This window comes from Cnephaeus nilssonii (assembly GCF_951640355.1).
Source record: "Cnephaeus nilssonii genome assembly, chromosome: 9".
NCBI lineage: Eukaryota > Metazoa > Chordata > Mammalia > Chiroptera > Vespertilionidae > Cnephaeus > Cnephaeus nilssonii.
Genome location: NC_137080.1, coordinates 91,608,288 through 91,628,432, shown reverse-complemented (window position 1 = coordinate 91,628,432; position 20,145 = coordinate 91,608,288). Strand labels below are relative to the sequence as shown.

At 39.8% G+C, this 20,145-nt stretch overlaps 1 protein-coding gene and 1 pseudogene across 3 annotated transcripts in view; one reads left to right on the top strand and one right to left on the bottom strand.

Moving 5' to 3' along the window:
* The window catches only part of SRPK1 (SRSF protein kinase 1), a 90,538-nt gene that overhangs the window by 3,305 nt on the left and 67,088 nt on the right, over positions 1 to 20,145 (bottom strand). The window contains exons 10-15 of one of the 2 annotated variants that reach the window (XM_079781224.1): positions 19,655 to 19,868; positions 18,855 to 19,274; positions 18,418 to 18,518; positions 9,032 to 9,139; positions 4,381 to 4,450; positions 1,199 to 1,291 (exon numbers count right to left, since the gene is read on the bottom strand). In XM_079781224.1, coding sequence (XP_079637350.1) covers positions 1,199 to 1,291; positions 4,381 to 4,450; positions 9,032 to 9,139; positions 18,418 to 18,518; positions 18,855 to 19,274; positions 19,655 to 19,868 — 1,006 coding nt within the window. Of the gene's footprint in view, positions 1 to 1,198; positions 1,292 to 1,377; positions 1,696 to 4,380; positions 4,451 to 9,031; positions 9,140 to 18,417; positions 18,519 to 18,854; positions 19,275 to 19,654; positions 19,869 to 20,145 lie in introns of those variants that run through there. The other variant, XM_079781225.1, reaches the window with a different exon arrangement.
* On the top strand, positions 11,935 to 18,407 carry LOC307105469 (bcl-2 homologous antagonist/killer-like; annotated as a pseudogene). Its single transcript, XR_013815266.1, has 2 exons — positions 11,935 to 17,847; positions 18,082 to 18,407. The product of XR_013815266.1 is annotated as a bcl-2 homologous antagonist/killer-like (transcript).

Here is a 20,145-nt window from a genome sequence, read left to right as displayed (position 1 = left end):
ACAACCATATACCAAAAACACTTTGATCGTACTCTCTTTTCTTGGCTTGATAGTCTAGTAAGTGTTGCTTAAAATATGGGCAGTCTTTAAAAAATAAGGAGTTAATAAAACAACAAAATAAATTAAAAATAAGGAGCTGAATGAACCCCATACAGCTTTCAGAGACGCTGTGCCACCCTCAATACTATTCTGGAACCTCAATCTAAGGTAAGTCAATTTGCCAGTGGCTTAAGGTAAATGCTGCTTTAATGTGTTTTCTCATGCAACACTCATCTGAAGCCTCTCATGTGGGCAGCGAGTGCCAATTTAATCACTTGCTTGGCGGAGGCACGTGTTACCCTGGCTTTGCACACAAGGAGGAACTCTTAGGAAGCACTTCACCATTTTCCTGCCCAAAAGAGGAACATTAAGAAACGTTTCTAAGTGTGCTTGCTGTCAGTGTTGGGAAAGTGACTTTTCTATGCACTAGTGTAGAGGTTGTGAGGAAAAAGGAACCATGGCAAAAAGGGAGAAAAAGGCAAAATAGTTTTCTAGTCCCTTCTAAGTCAGATTTTTACATTTTAGCTTTTAAACTTTATTTGAAATGCAGAAGAAATACATATTTAAATATGCCAATATACATTATCAAGTCAAAAATTTGAAGTGAGAGTTTTATCTGTTCCTTCACTAAGAAGTGATAACGAACTTATGAAACTACAAAGTATAAAAGTTAGTTCACATGATTGATGTGTTGAAGTGACTGTGATAGATATCAAAGGGCTACAATATGGGCGAGATGTAGTCCTGCCCTTAAGCTTAAGCTAAAATACTTGCTTGCCCTTTGATAGAGGCAGTTCTTAGGCCAAAGGCTAGCAAAAATTTGCTCATTTCTAGAAGTGCTGTATAGGAGTAACCAACCATGTGCCACGTACTATACACAGAGTAACTAACTTAAACTAATGTAAACACTTAGATCAGAAAACTGAGGCTGTGTCAATGGCCACATAACTAGTGGAGCAGCTGGGATTTGAACCCACATGGTCTGGCTCCAGTTTCTGCTCGTGAGCGCACTAATTTCATTTCTGCCAAGCAACAGCTCGCATTCAAAGTAGGACCATCCTTCTCTAGGTGCTGGGAACATGTACCCAGCTGTACTTACCTCTTAATTTTAAAGCACTTTTGCCCCCTGAATGTCTGGGAACAAACACACTTATTTTACCTTTTTTGGTGAAAAATTCCTTGGAATATTTTCCTGCCACAATGAGCTTGCGAGGCACCTTCCCCAGAAGTTCTATGATCAGTGCAATGTGATCTGTATGTTTCAAACATTTCAAGAAGGGGAAAAAAAAGACATACATAACAGGAGTAACAAATATAGTTCTAGACATTGGCAGAAAGAGTAGCATGCACACCTCTTCGTAAAGCATCTCAGGCTTGCTTTCTGTCCTAAATGGGAAGAGAAGGACTCCATCCATCTAATGGAGGATCCAGAAAACCATAAAAAATCAGGTGTCCACTCCAGTGGGACTTGAGTGGTAAGTTACAACAAGCTTGGTGTGAATGCTCTGCTTCCTGAAGGTGTATCCCTGGGGCCTAGATGAAAACTCATGTTAACAATACTACCTCTGCGATTGAAGAAGTCCTGTGAATATTTCCCACTGAGGGCAAAGCGTCTTGGAATTCTGCCTATCAGCTCTATAATGTGCGCAATGTGGTCTAAAATAGAAGGGTAAGAAGAACAGGATCAAGGACAGGCTGTAAAAGAGGTTTTTCCAAGAATAGCTTTTCAAGGACTAGCTGTTTAAAAGTAACTACAAATAAAACAAAGGCTACTCAAGAGGAGACTGGGAAAGTCAAGAATTATTTCAGGTGGTTGGTCACCTAGATAGTAGTTGGCATGCCCTTTCTGGAGTTTAGTGGCTTATTTACACCTTTATTTCTATTTTGTCTATATATTTAAGTTCAGATAGGGTTTTTAGGAAAGGTAAAACAATGTACCAATATGCTTTTAGACATCATAGAACTGTTATTTATTTATAAGAATGTTCGTGATGATTAAAGCACTAACATGATTACTTGAGTTTTCACAATCACCCTGTACAACAGGCCAAAGACTTACATACCAATTTAAAGACAAGAAATGAAACCTCACAGAGTATAAATGGACTACTTGAAGCTGTAGGGCTAATAAGAGCCAGAATGTGAATGAAAACCCACCTTTTAGTCTAGTACAGAGTTTGTGTGTGTGTTAAGTAAAACTGAGCACAAACATTTTAAAGCACAGCTACCTATTTGTAGGCCACCAAATGTCCAAGTTTTGTGGTGCCCAGTGAGTGTCATAGCATGAATGTGGACTATGGACACTGACAGTGACGTGTGCACTCTGTCATCAGGAAGTGAGCTTGGGACCAGCCCCCATCCACACTTACAGGCAGGGGACAGACAGTATGAAGAGGCTTTAAAGTGAAGGCTCCTGGACACAATAGCTTTATAAATGAATTTAATCCTGTAGTTACAGAATCATCGATGTAAAAAAAATCACTTAAAAAACTTCCAATAATATATCTTCTAGGGGAACAATATGCTAGGTAGCCACATAGCTGGGAACCTGTGAAGGTTTCAGGTCATATCTGTTTCTCATGTAAAGGACTCACTGGTGCTTTTTTAAAGGGGCTTTACATTCATGAATTCACTTTAACCTTTGGGCAGTTAACTGAATTTATGGCTTGGTAACAAGTACTTGGCTGCCAAGAAATTTCTACCAATTTTAGGCAGGACCTGCCAATAAATGTCTTTGTATAAATTAATTGTGAGACTAGTTTGTGAGACTATATATAGTTTATCTTATTATAAACTTCTAAGTGAAATATTTGCTCTTTTACTATTTTTTTCTATACCAAGGAATTATTTTTCTCTTGAAATTGTTATTTTACATTTAATTCCAACAACCTATCAATTAATAATTGGATTAACTGGCTTACCAACTAATCATTCGATTGATATATTTGATAGGCAAAATGATTATCAAGTATTATTCCAAGAGCCAGGGCTAAAAAAAAAAAAAAGAGCCAGGGCTGTGGAACGATAACAATAACAGGACATGCCACTTAGGCCCCAGTCCCAGAGTGACTTGTAACAAATTACATGTATATTCAGGGGTAATGGTTTGCTTTTTCTTGCTCTATGGGCCAAACTGTAGTAGTTTGAGGTTTCATCTAAGGACTGTTAGTACTAACTGGTATAGGAAGGAAAAGTCAGGATCTAAATATCTAGGGTAGACTGTTCTCCCTTGACCCTTACTTGAGACTTTTCTTATACATTTCAATTTTCAGGTTTGGTAGCATAAGGTCCTACACTATATAATTCTAGCCACTATATGTGCACTGTACCACACACTATTTATAGGGAGTCCACGGAAGTAAAGAGAAAAAATTATTTCCCTTCCAAATAGATATAGTAGGGCATTTGAAAAACAATGTAAATCTATAGCATATAGATTTATATGTGTAATTCAGAAAAAAAGCAAGCAGAGAACAGGGAAAAATCAAGTGTGGTGATTATAGCATTTTCTCACAGAGCTTATGTATAGAAAACATATCCAAATTATACCCACTAATATAAGCATTTGGCTGTAACATTTTCCAAATAGTACTTGTTAGGAATATCAGCAAGCCCTAATAACATTGCCCATTAATATCCCAGAGAACCAGTTTGAGAAAGAGAGAGCATTCTTGTTTCTATAGAGCATGAAACCTGACTTCACAAAGACTCCAGGGAAGCACAGAATGTAAAGAACTTATTTTCCACATTGAGAGGGCATATTGCTACTGCTCTCTCAAAGCTCAGTTGGTTGGACTGTTGTCCCATGCACCGGAAGGTTACAGGTTCGATTCCCGATTGGGACACACACCTAGGTCGTGGGGGGTGCATACGGGAGGCAACCCATCAGTGTTTCTCTCTCACATAGAAGCTTCTCTCTTTCTCGCTCTCCCTTTTCTTCTCTGCATTCAATCATAGCATGTTTGTATATTAAAATTATTAACTTCCAGATAAAGCTGAAGGTATAACTGAGCAACAAGTTGATCAACAGGTAGCTTCAAGCTGAGTAAAGAATGAATCACCACTGGTTTATATAGAAAGATAACTAGATGTTTTAGAAGAACGCAAATTTTAGTTTAACCAATTGTGGCCTCCTTTAATCCTCATCTGAGTTATTTAATATTTATTATAAAGTATCTAGTATATCTATTACCTAATATAAAACATATTTCCATATTTTCTGAAATTTATATATTCTTAGCACACTAAAAAGACGAAGCCTCTTCAGTACTAATAAATGATGTTAGCCACACGTGGAAAGTGTAACTACCACACACAAACAACACAGTTACAGGGACTCACCTTCATCTCGAGTGTACTCTTCCCCTGAATGAGGTTCAAACAAATAGTCACCAGTGGCCAGTTCAAAGGCCTAAGAAAAAGAGGACAGCGTATGAAAACATTAAGAAAAAAAAAAAAAAGACCTTTGGGAAGCTTATTTTTATTTGGCACAATATTAAGTAAACTGCAGATAATCATTTAAAAAACATCTAAGAGATTATTCCTCAAGAGCTTTCCTCCCACACCCATATCTTAATAAAATGGAGCAGGAAAATAGTGAAAACTCAGTTAATATCAACATGTAGATTATTCCACGTCCTCCCCACCTCCTGCCAAATCAGTAATTAAGCTCTCAAGTTTCTCTTTTTGCTCAGAGGGGGCACATCTGGACAGTAAGGTGATTTTTTATTATTAAATTTTTGTGAGAAGAGTAAGTCTTGCATTATAATTTTACATGGCTAGAAATTGAGATTCTGTATCCAAAACTGAAACCAAAAAATCCAGACATTTTTCTACCTATGACTCTTTAGTGTTTGGCAAAAAGTACATTTTAAAGTTTTGCTTTGGAAGGCACTCCCTAACCTATCCCAGACAGAGTTCCCAATTCTTAGTCCTATGAAAAAATCAGAAAAAGATTATGTGTAAATGGAATCAGGAGCAACTCATAATCTGTGTCACCAACCAGGAAAAGAAAGGCAGTCTCCTACTATAAGACAACCTCTTATAAATGGTGTTTAAGAGTATCTAAAAGAAAGTGATTTCCTATGGAATAAATGCCAAGCAGTATGAAGACAGCATCTGAGTGATGGGGCTATGTTAAATTTTCATTGATTAAAATGGATTAAAAACAATAGAACAGTTTTAAAAGAACCTTATTGATATAAAAGTGAAGTCAACCCAGCTGGCCTGGCTCAGTGGTTGAGCATTGACCTATGAAGCAGGAGGTCATGTGATTCTGGTCAGAGCACATTCCCGGGTTGTGGGCTTGATCCCCAGTGTGGAGTGTGCAGGAAGCAGCCAATGAATGATACTCTCTTATCATTGATGTTTCTATCACTCTCTCCCTTCCTCTGAAATCAATAAAAATATATATTAAAAATAATAAAAGTGAAGTAAAAAAAGTTAAGTGCTAGTCGTGGGTCAACTTTGATTGAATCAATGGCACTAAGTAGTTCAGACAATCTCAAAGACTGTGGGGTGGATTTAGTTGGGGCACATTCTCAGTTGAGACTCATGTTTAGTTCTTGGTGGTTTGCTAGTGTCAGATTTTGCAGTTTCAGGATAAGACAGTCTTTCTTAAAACAGTATTCTTGGGCTGTACTACTGCCCAGAGAAAGGCCACAAAACCAGAAGGTTTAGGATTTCCTCTAAAATGTCAGGGATGCTATGGCTTCTTGCCAGGTATAGCTTGTTTACCTTCCAGCAGCTCACTATGAAACTGAACCACACTGATAGAGCAGCTACTGGTGCTACCCTCTTATTGCCCTGAGGTGTATAGTCCCAAAGCAGAACAGAAACCAACTGTGATTCTTATTCACCAAAATTTGTCAATCTCATCTGAAACCAGTACTTTAATTTTTCAAATCTCATAGTGGGAGGTCAGTAAAGATACTGAAATTAAAGCTCCCCCCAAAAATATAAAAAATTCTAAAACTTAAATTTTCTTTTTTTTTAATCTAGATACTTTAAGAGTTTTATTTTCTAAATATAAGGTAGTTGTTAGTAGTTATAATTTTACAAAACAGCAAAAAACCTAACCAAATGATTACATTAGAACTGAAAGCTAGCAGGAGCTCTAGATAATAAAATATCTAGTTGAACACATTTCCTTTGTAGATGAGAAAACTGTGACCCAACGGAAAGCCAAAGCTCATCCCCCAATCCAGGGCTCCCAATTCTCACTCATGCCTGTCCCACACTAACCAGAGCCTGTTCAGCATCACTCAGGGTCACAGACACAGGCAAAATCAGTTATAAAATGAATATTACAAAGTGGAAAAAAAACCCAACTAAAAGGCTACGTACTGTAGGATTTCAAGTTGACACTCTGGAAAAGGCAAAACTATAGAGACAATAGAAAGATCAGTGGCCAGGGGTTGAGGGGAGGGAAGAAGGAAGGGGAAAAGGGATGAACAGGCAGAGCACAGAGGATTTTTAGGGCAGTGAAACTATTCTATCTGATACTATAATGGTTGACAGGTGTCACTATAAGGTTGTTAAGATCCACAGACTGTTTGGAGAATTAAAAACATCTATTCTTTATTGATTCTTAATGTTCTTCATGGAACATTAATATAACATTTATGTTACTGCCCATCTAAACTTTGTCATCTCAATCACTAATGGTATAGGCGATTTCATAACTTGTCTCTATCTCTCAGAAAGGGCCCCAATCTTTCTATCAATTAATTACACTGGACGCAAGATCCATCTCTCCAGGAACTTCTGATAATCTAGAATTTATTATTATTCTCTGATTATGGCCAAACTTTAGGCAACATTTCTATACCTACCAGCAAAATGAGAGAAGTTTGGGGCACAAGTTCTCATGATACTGTCTCATGTCAAATAAGTGCTTCCCTCCCCGATCAAGAAAATTCCTGCATGTGAGCTGGTCCAAACAGGAGGCAAGGTTAATTCCTCTTTTATCCTTTTACCCCTCATTTCTTAAGCTTGACATAGTAAATACTATGTTAAATAGCAAGCAGAATCCACTGCCCTCAAATAATTAGCACACTACTAAGAACCATTTATTATCATAATAAACAGATACCATCTAGCTATATTTTGTAGTTGGTGATATTGCTCACTTATTTTGTCTAACAATAAATTTAAAGCTTCAAGGCAGGGGTGGGAACCTTTTTTATGCCAACGGCCATTTGGATATTTATGACATCATTTGTGGGCCATACAAAATTATCAGCTTAAAAATTAGCCTGCTGCTTGTTGAGCATTGACCCATGAACCAAGAGGTCACCAGTTTGATTCCCGGTCAGGGCACATGCATGGGTTGTGGGCTCGATCCCCAGTGGGGGCGTGCAGGAGGCAGCTGCTCAATGATGTTTCTCTCTCATCGATGTTTCTCTCTCTATCCTTCTTTCTTTTCTCTCTAAAAATCAATAAATACATGTTTTAAAAAAGTTAGCCTGCTGTATTTGGTCAAACATTTAACTAATTCACCCCTAATGCCTTGGCAGGGCCAGACCAAATAATTTCACTGGCTTTCTACGGCCTGCAGGCTGGACATTCCCCACCCCTGCTTTAAGGTATGGCAAGAAAGAAGTCAGATTTTATGTGTAAAATCTTGTGTGTAAAATACCAAACCTTACTTTATTTCAGAGTCCTCCACTTCAAAAGTCAATGATATGTCCCAACAAAAGACTTATAAAGTCATGCCATATTAACAACATGGTTTTAACACTGTTACCTTTGGAAGACAGCTTTTCAGGGAGTAGGTGTCAAGAAATCTACGACTAAAACAGGTGGAGATTTATGCCCTGTCCTTTCTCTTTCAAGTTTTCTAGAGTTGACTGTGAATACTAAATGTTAATTAAAATGAGTTTAATGTATTTCTTGCTTAGTTCAACACATCTGAATGTCCACAAATATTTATTAAGTACTGTCGCATAATAAATAATTTGTTTGGTCTTTGTTCCTGTTTCCTGGGAGATAGCCTCTAAACTCTTGGAATTTCCAAGTGATCAGGGTGCTTTTTTGTTATTCATAATGGAACACTGGGCCACACTTAAATTTATACAAATGAGGTGACTTATGATGAGCCTGAGTTCTGTGAGTCATTCTAGTGAACTACCGAATCTGAAATGCTAGTGGAATCCCCCAATGTGTAGCCAGTTGGCCCGAAGTATAGGTAGCCTGTGGGCCTCAGAGGCAGCCTTGAGGGAAACTATGCCCTTAACTTGTGAAATCTGTGACAATTCTAGGTATTTAGCATCAGAAATGCATTGTAAACACACACTCAAAATGTGCCAGGGCCTTAACCAGACACTTGCTATACATAACACACATGACTCCTGCCAGCATGGCTCTTATAACCTAGTGGAAGAGAAACAAGCAAATAAACACACAATTACAAGTAAAGAGTATACTCCATTTCAGAAAACAATATAATACATTCCAATATGAGGCTGTTTGTGGGAAATCATTTAGTAGCAACTAAATCTAACCATTTGAATAGTTGCTTGCCTGGGACAAAGCAGTAACGTATGAATGATTGAGCTTCACATTTTATGAAGTGCAAAGATGTCAGAATAACTGTTGAACTTTACAGAATGAAACAGTTTCCAGGGGTTTCCTTAATCCGAAAATAAGATCAGAGTCAAAAGGGGAAGGGTACCTGTAACAGCCTAAACGAAAGTGACACTACCTCAGAGTAGGTGTTTACAATCCACCTGGACCCACCCCCAACTTTAGTAAGAAACATTTGGTTTCTTCACCTAACAGGAATTTGGTAGGAACCAAATGGAAAGCTAGATGTTTACATCCAGCTTTTGAATTCAGACCTCTCCAGACACAGGATTTAGAGTACTAGTGATAAGTCACACAAAAAAATACCTTTTCACTTTCTTAATTTGCTGGTCTACTGAAATGAGCAAACAGGGCAAGGCATGTTATTACCAAACAACAAGTGAAGGACAAAGGGAAAAAACATTACCATGCATGCCGTGCTCCAAATGTCGGCAGGGGTACTATAGCCCGATCCTATCAGAACTTCCAAGGAGCGATATTGCCTTGTTTGAATATCTTCAGTGAAATGTTTATGCTGAGTAAATGCAGAAGAAAAGAGTATTTTAAAATTCATTTATTCTAAAAAGTAACAAGTCATGATTGCTTAATAATGGAGATTAAAATAAATTGTCTAAATTTTTCCTAAACCAAAGTTTTTATTTAGTTAATGTGTTAAGTATCATTTTGATGCTATTACCTCCAAACAGCACTTTGCTTCACAGTCTACTCCGAATTATTTTGCAAACATATGAATCTAAACTTTATATACACAGATTAGAGAATAACAATTTATTTTTAAGATATAGGTTTCAAATGTCAAGAACCTTAAAACAGCACCTATGAAGAATTCCTGAGAGTGACATCAGCATCATGGCAGAGGGAGACATACCCTTGGTCTTCCCCCTTCCATCTACAATGACTGGAATACTGATCAGCACACTAGGATGTAGGGGAAAGAAAGAATGGCAGCATCAGTGGAGCAGGGGCTCATGACTACACCCACAACCCCCAGAAAAGGAAAAGGGCGGCAGCAACACTGGCACAAGCAACTCTGGCTCCCTCCCCTGGCTACAGCAGTGCCTGCGACCCTGGCTCCCCTGCCATGGTGGCGGCATCCGCGACTCAGACAACCCTGGACACAGTGAGGCACGTATCATCCTGGTGACTCCAGCGAAAACTGGGGCTGCAGCAACACTGGAAGGCACCAGTGACCCTGGAGGCACGAGCAGCTACAAAGAGAGCACCTGTGATATCTCTGGCAGCAGCTGTGGAGGGTAGAAAATACTAACTCTTGGGCTGGCCAGAAGGGGTCAGTGGGGGCTGGGAGGTGGGGAGGAGGCATATGTAATACTTTCAACAATAAAGATTAAAAAAGAAAGAAAGAAAATGGTAGCTGTCAAATATACCCAGAGTCCACTCAGGTAAGAGAAACCAAAAACTTGTGCTATAGTGCCACCTGTTGGAAAACAAAAGAGGCCTCTTAAATACCAACTGGTTGAATTGTTCAAATTAAACAAAGCTGTACCTAAGTAAGGAAAGTGTTCACTACTTCAAATGCGCCAGCAGAGGAATCAAGCACCATGGATAATCACGGTAACATAGTAGAACAAAAATAAAATGACATCTGTCCAGCAACCACTAAGAGTCATGGAAGACTAATCTAAATGACACAAAATTCAAAACAGCGGTCATAAAACAAAATTCAACAAGATACAAGAAAACTCAGAAAGGCAGTCCAATGAGTTCAAGAATAAAATTACTGAACAAAAGGAGTGCTGTACAAAAGATATTGAAACTCTTGATTCAGGGGGAAGAGCAGAGAGAACTAAGATTTTAAAAAGACACGCAACTCTATGAGAACTATCCCACTCCATCAGAAAGGGCAATATAAGAATAATGGGTATCCCAAAAAGGAGAAGTGATGGAGAAGGGGACAGAGAGCCTATTTAAAGAAGTAATAGATGAGAAGTTCCCAAACCTGGATGAGTTGGACATATAGGAAGGTCAAAGATGACCTAATTATCTCAATACAAAGAGACATTCTCTAGGACACATTATCTTAAACTGTCAAAGGAACCCTCATCAGGCTAGGAGTGGAAGGACATATTGAAAATACTAAAAGATTAAAACTGCCAGCCAAGCCCTGGCCAGGTGGCTCAAGTTGATTGTAGTGTTGTCCCAATACACCAAAAAGCTTGCAGGTTCCATACCTGCCTGGGGCCACCGATTGATGTTTCTCTCTCACATTGATGTTTCTGTCTCTTTCTCTCAAATCAATTAAAAACAAAACAAAACAAAACAAAACAAAACAAAACAAAACATATTTTATGGTGAGGATGAAAACAACAACAAACTGCCAGCCAAGAATAATTTATGGAGTAAAGTTATCCTTCAGATATGAAGGAGAAATGCTTTCCAAGACAAAAGCTGAGGGAGTGCATCACCATAAGACTTGTCTGACAATAAATGCTGAAAGGAGCCCTTTTGGAAACAAAATGGCAAAGGCACACAAAACATTAAGAAAGGTGACAGAAGCAAAAAAACTGCAACTCTATTACAGAATACAGTATTACGCACTTAGAGCAGTGGTTCCAACGCTTTTTTGGCCATGCCCCTCCTAAATATCTCTAAAACCTGATGCCCCCTCTGTGACACAGAATTCTTATCATTCAAAAAGTGAGCTCCTATTCACGTGGAGGAAGCCTAAAAGGCCATTAACTTGGTCTAAAAAAGCTTCCAAAGAACATGGCATCCATGAAAGAGAAAAAAGAACGAAAGGACAGCTGAAGTACTGAGGAAGAAATCACTAAGAAATTGTTAAAAAAATAATAATATGAAGTGATATGAGAAAATAGCAAGTAAAGTTTCAAAACATAATAGAGAACTGAAAAATGCATGAATGTCACAATATATATTTATATACTGTATATAAGGCCCCTAGAACCATAAGAAATGCAAAACATTCACTGTTAATAACTCATTCTCGCCTTAGCTGGTTTGGCTCAGTGGATAGAGCATTGGCCTGTGGATTGAAGGGTCTCGAGTTCGATTCCGGTCAAGGGCACATGCTTGGGTTGCGGGCTCGATCCCCAATAGGGGGTGGGGAATGCAGAAGGCAGCCAATCAATGATTCTTTCATCACTGATGTTTCTATCTCTCTCTCCCTTCCCTTCCTCTCTGAAATAAATAATATATATATATATATATATATATATATATATATATATATATATATATATATTAAAAACCCCCAACTTATCCTCTAATTGCCCCTCTGTGCGCCCCACGTTGGGAATACTGACTTAGAGCATAAAGGTTAAAGGGGAAAGAAAGCATTAAAATTAACAATAGCTACTTAAATTTGGTAATGAACACACAGCATAATAAATAATTTGTCAGTAAGTTCTCATATATCATTAATCACCTTAAATGTAAATAGACTGAACTCACCATTCAAAAGGCACACAGTAACTTGATAGATTAAAAATCAAGACCCAACTATAGGCTGCCTTTTCAGAAGACTCATCTCAGTTCCAAAGATAAAACAAAGGCTCAAAGCAAAGGGGTGAAAAGTGACATTACAAGCAAATGGCCACAATTATATCAAATTAGATTTCAAGCCACAAAAAAGTAATGAGATAAAAAATGGACATTACACAATGATAAAGGAGACAATCCAACAAAAAGACAACATTTACTTATATGCACCAAACTCAGGAACACTAAAATATATAAAGCAATTATTAACAGACCTAAAAAAGAGAAACTGACAGACACAATAGAGCAGTGGTCGCCAACCGGTGGTCCGCGAGGTCCGAAAGGTTGGTGACTGCTGCAATAGAGGTAGGAGACTTTAATACCCCACTTCCACCAATGGAGAGAGCATCAAGATAGCAAGTCAGTGAAGAAACATTGACCTTACTAGTAAATGACACATCAAATCAAATGGACATAACATACATACGGAACATTCCAAAACCAACAAAATACATATTCTTCAAGTGCACATAGAACATTCCCAAGGATAGACCATATGTCAGAACACAAACAAGTCTTAATAAATTTAAGACTGACATCAAGTATCTTTTCTGAATACAATGGTATGAAACTAAAATTAACAAGAAGCTAGAAAAATCACCAATATGTGGAGATTAAACAATATGCTATTCAACAACTTTGGGGCAACAAAAGAATCCAAGGAGAAATCACAAAAAAACATGGAGACAAATGAAAATATGATGAACTAAAATCTATGGAATATTCTGCGATAGAAATATGTTAAGAGGGAAGTTTACAGCAATACAGGCATACTGTGGATACAGTGTGGGTTTCATTCCAGACCACAATAAAGCAAGTTGTAACCTTTTTGCAGGTTGACATGTCTTGCCTTCAATTTGTAAAACACGCTAACATTTGTGAAGCTCAATAAAATGAAGTATACCTATACATACATGCCTAGCTTAAGAAATAAAAATCTCAAATAAATATTCTAACCTTAAACCTAAAGAAATAAAGTCAGTAGAAGAAAATAATGAAAATTATAGCAGAAATAAATCAAACAGAAACTAAAAAGACAATAGAAAATATAAATGAAATTAAGAGCTGGTTCTCTTAGCTAGACTCATTTTTAAAAAGATTCAAATAAAATAAAAAAATAAAAGAGAAGTTACAATGAATATGAGAGTAATACAAAGGATCATGAAAAACTATATTCCACTAAACTGAACAACCTAGAAGAAATGGATAAATTCTTAGATCATAAAAACTTCCTAGACTGAATTATGAATAGAAAATCTGAAAGACCAATCACTAATAAGGAATTTAAATAGCAATAAAAAAAATCTCCCAAAAAACTTAAGACAAGGACAACATGGCATATGGTGAATTCCACCAACATTCATAGGTTTAATATCTATCCTTCTCAAACTCTTCCACAAAACTGAAGGGGAGAGAAGGCTTCCTACCTCATGTTACAAGGCCAATACTACTTGATACCAAAACATGACAAGGGCAACACAAAAAAAGAAATTACAAGCCAATATCTCTGATGAACATAGATCCTCAACAAAATACAAGCAAATTGCATACATTAAGAGGATCTCTGGACGTATGGATGAAGGTGGGATTCAATACAGGAATACTCCTTTAAAACACCTTTTAAAGAAACAGAGCTCCAGAACACAGGGCTTGATAAAGTCTAACAGCCCTTAAGGCACATAGACCATCTGGAGGTTTTCTCTGGAATGGGTACAACAGGGTCTCCGGAGACACTACGTACAGTTGAGGAGAGAATACCATTTTGAAGACAGGGAAATTAAGTGACTGTAATTGTATGGCGAGCTCCAGTTTTTTTGCTTAACTCGGCATTTACTCTCTGGGTAGATCTAAGGAAGACTGTAAGTTTCTGTGGGAAATACGACCAATTTAAGAGGAAAGATCCAGAGATCCTGACATCTGAGGATGAAATGAAATGGGCTGACAGATGTACAAACTGCCAGTTATAAAAACACTCACAGGATGTAAAGTTCAGCATAGGGAATACAGTCAATAATATTGTAATAACTATGTATGGTGCCAGGTGGGTACTAGACTTATCAGAGTGACCACTTCGTAAGTTATATAAATGCCCAATCACTATGTTGTACACCTGAAACTAATATAATCTTGTATGTCAACTGTAATTGAAAATGAAAAAAAAAAAAAAAGATAGCCCAGACCAGTGGTCGGCAAACTGCGGCTCGCGAGCCACATGTGGCTCTTTGGCCCCTTGAGTTTTTAGCAAAGGCCAGCTTAGGAGTACCCTAATTAAGTTAATAACAATGTATCTACCTATATAGTTAAAAATTTAAAAAATTTGGCTCTCAAAAGAAATTTCAATCGTTGTACTGTTGATATTTGGCTCTGTTGACTAATGAGTTTGCCGACCACTGGCCCAGACAGATCATTCTATAGTGAATAACAGTCAACAAGATCCACCCAGGCAGAGCTTCCAAATGGCTTTCTAGTTACTCCATTCATATGGTCCATGCAGTACTTTGTTTAGTGATCCTGAACACAAAGAAGGTAACATTTTATAGGAAGAAAATGTTAAAATTGGGAAAATTATCAATATCCTCTGTAAGTTAATCAGAGAACCAAAAAACTTAGAGAGTAGAAATAAGGCTTCTTGAGAACAAGTTAAAAAATCTTCCAGAAGAGCTGCCGGCTCCTCCACGCTCCCCGAAGCCTTCTGGGTGCCGAGGGCCGCACTGGAACGGGCGGAGATTGCATCTGGGCACTAGGAATTCACTGACAGCCACTCCTGGAAGCCAAGCCTGGGCAGCTAACCCTGAATCAGCCCCTCGGGATCTCCAGCCTCGGCCCCACTGAGCCATCCCTGGCCTAGGCCGGGGTCTGGGCTAACACTGCTCTCCCCTGGGACCTGAAAAAAATGGCGTCCGGGCAAGGACCTGGCCCTCCCAGGCATGGGTGTGAAGGGCCTGCCCTGTCCTCCACTTCGGAGGAGCAGGTAGCCTGGGACACAGAGGAGGTTTTCCGCAGCTACGTTTTTTACCGCCATCAGCAGGAGCAGAGATGGTTACCTTGCCCCCAGAGCCTGCCAGCTCCTTGGGGCAGGTGGGTTAGCAGCTCACCATCATCGGAGATGACATCAACCAGTGCTATGACTCGGAGTTCCACACCATGCTGCAGCACCTGCAGCTGACACCAAGATTGCCTCCAGCCTATTTGAGAGCGGCATCAACTGGGGATGGGTGGTGGCTCTCCTGGGCTTTGGCTACTGCCTGGCCCTCTACATCTACCAGCGAGGCCTGACCAATTTCCTGGGCCAGGTGACCTGCTTCATGGCCGACTTCATTCTGCATCACTGCATTGCCCGGTGGATCGCGCAGCGGGGCGGCTGGGTGGCAGCCCTTGACCTGGGCAACGGCCCCATCCAGAATGTGCTGATAGTTCTGGCTGTGGTTCTGTTGGGCCAGTTTGTGGTACGAAGATTCTTCCAGTCATGACCTCAGGAGGGTCCTTTGGGGTCCCAGCTGAGACTCCCGCCTGGACTTTGGCCAAGCCTTCTTCCCTCATCCATCCCCTGCAGGGGTCCTCACTCAGGGGTACAGAAGCTTTAGCAAGTGGCACTCCAGCTTTGAAGGGCCCCTGCCCGGGGTTGGTCAGGCTGCAGGGGCACCCCAACATTGCATGTTGCTAATGGGCCCCCTCTCTGGGCTCAACTCTCTCTGCCGGGCTTTGGGGAGGTTGATAACTTGGGGAAGCAAGAAGCTAGGAGGCACTTTTCCCCAAGAAGTTTTTAATGGTTTTAGCTTTTTATAACGCCCTTAGGACACCCAACCCTCGTCCCCACCCCTCTGCCACAAGCCAGGACCTGGGATATGGGGGTTAGTAGGCCTCTCCCATATCCGATTCAGCTGTTCCGGAAGATCAGAGCTCGAGAGCTGGCCTGGAGCCCAGTCCTGGCCCTTCCAAAGCATCGTGTCCCCAACAGGGCTGGCCGGGGTTGGGGGACAAGGACCTACTTAACTTCCCCCACCCCAACTATATTGCCTTGGCCGGTGGACTCTCAGGGATTAGGGGCCCGGGGTGTGGGGTGAGGACGCAGACTGAGCTGTCTGACTTTATCCACCAGGTCCCTCCCACCCTGCCTCCTGAGGTCCTCAGTCCTCTCCCTTCCCCTTGCCACTTGCTCGAGGCGTCACTGCTTGAGAAGGCTGCCTGCCCCCATCACTCCATACCAGGGGTCAGAGGCCTCCTCGCAGACTTTAGGGTTGAGGACTGTGGTTTGTGATGGTCAGGGAAAGGGGGCAGGAGCTCATCTTGAGGTTTCTGAGAGAAGGGCTATTAACATCACCAGAAACCCCAAGGCTGGGACCCGCTCTCATGGCCTGGGCGCAGTGTAATCTGGGAGGGAGAACTGAATACTTGAACTTTACCCCAAGCCCATCCATCTGCCTAAGCCCCTCCTGGGGTGGAGGAGGGGCCTTGTCTATCTTATACAGCCTGGGGATTTGGGAAGAGAAGCTGTTGATTTAACCAAATGCAGGGAGGAGATGTAGACGGAGCGCCCCCTGGCCACCCCCCCTCTGAGAGTGTTGGACAATAAACTGCCACCCCACTCCCACTGGGAAAAAAAAATCTTCCAGAAAAGAAAATAATAGAAAATAGGAGAGAAACGTCCAAAATGAGAGCACCTGCATAGGAGGTCTAACATTTGAAAAATGCGACTTCAGAGATAGAGAACAGAGACCAAGGAGAAGAAAATTAAAAAAAAAAAAAAAATTAAGAAAATAAAACCAAGGAATTTGAATTTCACTATTGAGTCCACAGCATAATGGATGAAAACAGAGCTAGTGAGGCACACTGCTGCGAAGTGATATTCCACAGACTTCCCTGCGGAAAGGCTTCATACAAAGGGTCAGGAATAAGAATGGCATTGATCTTAGCAGCAACAAGACAGAAAACCAAAAGACAAGAATGCAGCAATTATAACCACACTGAGGGAAATGATTTTCAACCTAGAACTTGATGCCCAGCCAACTGACTGTAAAAGCAGAATAAAAACATTATCAGACACACAAGGCTCCCCTCTGCCTGCTCAATCTCACACATCCTTTCTTAGGAAGCTACTGAAGTTATATGGACTCCAAAAAACGAAACAGGAACAAAACCAAGAAAGATCAGAGACAGAAACAGGGGATATAAAGAGAGAGTAAACTATAATTCCCAGGATGACAGTAAAGGATCCCAAATGGCAGAAATGCAGCAGGCAGACAGGGCAAGCCAAAGGATGAACACAGACAGAAGACTCCAGGTTCCAGGATAGAGATTTTTAGGGGAAAAGGTGAAAGAATACCAAGGTATCTTTTTGTGTCAAAGTGTAAGTATTCACACCACTGGGCGAAAATGTGGGGCTGAATTAAGCGATAAGTGTACAAAGACGTCTACGCATGAAACAGTGCTAGGCAGGAAAGGAACCCTAACACAATACATGTTCAGTTCAGCTAAAGATAACAATAGTCCTAATAATGTAAAAACAGATTAATACCTAGCCAAAATCATATTAAATTAAGAAGACTGGGGATGGGTGCAGTGGTGGTAAATTAGTCCTACTTTTCAGGAGGAAGAAATAAAATTGAAAAAAAAAAATTGGGAGCAATATAGTCAAGTTACTTATTAGTGACATGAAGATAAGTACTGATGTGTGGAGATTAAAAAATTGGCAAAGGGCCGAGACCGGTTTGGCTCAATGGATAGAGCGTCAGCCTGCGGACTGAAAGGTCCCAGGTTCGATTCCGGTCAGGGCATGTACCTTGGTTGCGGGCACATCCCCAGTGGGGGGTGTGCAGGGGGCAGCTGGTTGATGTTTCTCTCTCATCGATGTTTCTAACTCTCTATCCCTCTCTCTTCCTCACTGTGATAAATCAATAAAATATATATTTTTTTAAAAAAATTGGCAAAGGGAGTAGAGAGACTCCTCCCTTAAAAATCAAGCTATTTGAAAACCTCATAAAGTGGATAAAAAGGGATTCCATACTAAACCTGACAAGTCCAGTGACTGAAAATAACCTCACATGGTGATCTGTTAATAAATGCCTAACTGGGCAGGATTGTTTCATTATATCATTCTCTCTACTTTAATAAATATATTTGCACTTTCCTATAAGAAGTGAAAAAATAGTCACTAAAATGTTAACTGGCAGTCTGGGTATAGAATTGAAGATGTTTTCTTCTGTTAGCAGAACTACGTTCAAATCTCATTCATTACTCGTTGCTTTGAAACAAAGCACTGAGACTAGTTTAACTTACCACCCAACAGGCATTTCCAAGATCAGCAATCTTCACTTGGAGCTTCTCTGCATTCTTTGGCTCGAGGGGATTAACAAGAAAATTTCCAGCAGTAGATTTTCCTATAGACAACAGGCATCATCAATAAGACTGTTCAATGAACAGAACTACCCAAAGTTAGTAAAACTCTGAGGTAATACACCCAGGCCCCCAATTGGCAACTTACAATAACCTTTATAAGACAAAAGGAGGATAGCAACACCTTGAGTTTCCAGACTTAAAACCTTTACCTTCTTGGCTGTGCACCCATTACACAACCAATGAAATTCAGTTACCTACAGACTTACACATTTAAGGTCACTTGGACACCTGCTGTAAAGCTTTATTAACAAAAACCATGGTACTTTTAGTTTAGAAATTCATGACTATGTATTGGGGAAATATGTCTGCATAGGTACCTTTGCTGTCCAGTGGTCCATTATGTTCTTGGTCTTGTTCATCTTCACAAGGTATCTCTGCCCGAATACTTTCTTGAAGTTGACTGATGTCCTGTTCACTGAGTGACTGGTCTACATTTGATAAAGACTGACACACCACAGTATCTGATACCTCAGAGGTTACAGGTGTACCAGAGTCTGTTTCTTGAGATGTGCTGCTATCTCCATTTTGGGAGCTTAGGAAACTAGTTTCCTGCTTCAAATTTTGAACATCAGAGTCATTAGCATTATGTAGGTCGTCTTTAAGCCTCAGTGTTTCTTTATTACTGTCCTCAGTATAATTAACGATTTCAATTACTCCATTGCAATTAATTTCTGCTGTACCACTCTCTACACCACGTTCCACAAGTGTTTGATCCTGGTCAACGGTACTTGACTCTTCTAAGGAACAAACAGACAAAAAGGATGTATGTGTATGCGTAGGAGTGAAAGAACAGAAAAAATTCTCCATGAGATTAAAATATTTACACATAGTTATGTAAAAACACAATTGAACAACTAAAACCTAATTATAGAAGGACAAAGATCTTCTTATCCTTACCCAACTGCTAAATGAAGTCTATGTTGCATTTTCTGAGAAAAGTTAGAAATTACATTCGAATATCACCTGCCTGACATTTATGACAAATTCTGTATTCTTATTCTGTCCTTACTGTATAAGGACACCCCCAAAGATGTGCTGTATGCATAAAACCATTACATATAACAATGATAATGTTAAACTTTGCTATAAAGTAATTTTTGTGATGCTCTATTTATACCAAGTTTTTCTTGGGTCATTTTATTAGGTGGGTTCTCTTTCAAGGGTCTTTCAACAGGACTCTCTGATTCTTCTTGCTTGTTTGGTCTTTTTTGCCCAGGGCCCGACTCTTTCTCCATTTCCTCAATTTCCTGCATTCGCTTCTCTAGTAATTCTGCCTGGCGCTTCTGCTTCTTCTTCAATTTCTTCTTCTTATTCTTTGACATTTTGTCAGCCTGGGCGGAGATTACAAACAGATAAAGCCTTCAGGTGGCTAATCCATTACCTCTAGTTGGAGATAACTGTTAACTTTAATTACTTCCTAATCAAATGTCACTCTTTCCCTGACATTTTTCATTAACTTCAAAAAAGTGTATACTCTTATCAAATCAAATAAAAACAAAATTAACAACAAATCTTGGTCCTCTGAGCAGTCTATGGGGCTGGTGTATTTTCAGACACACTCCAATTTATAGATACCACACTAGTATCAACTTGCCAAAGATGCATGGA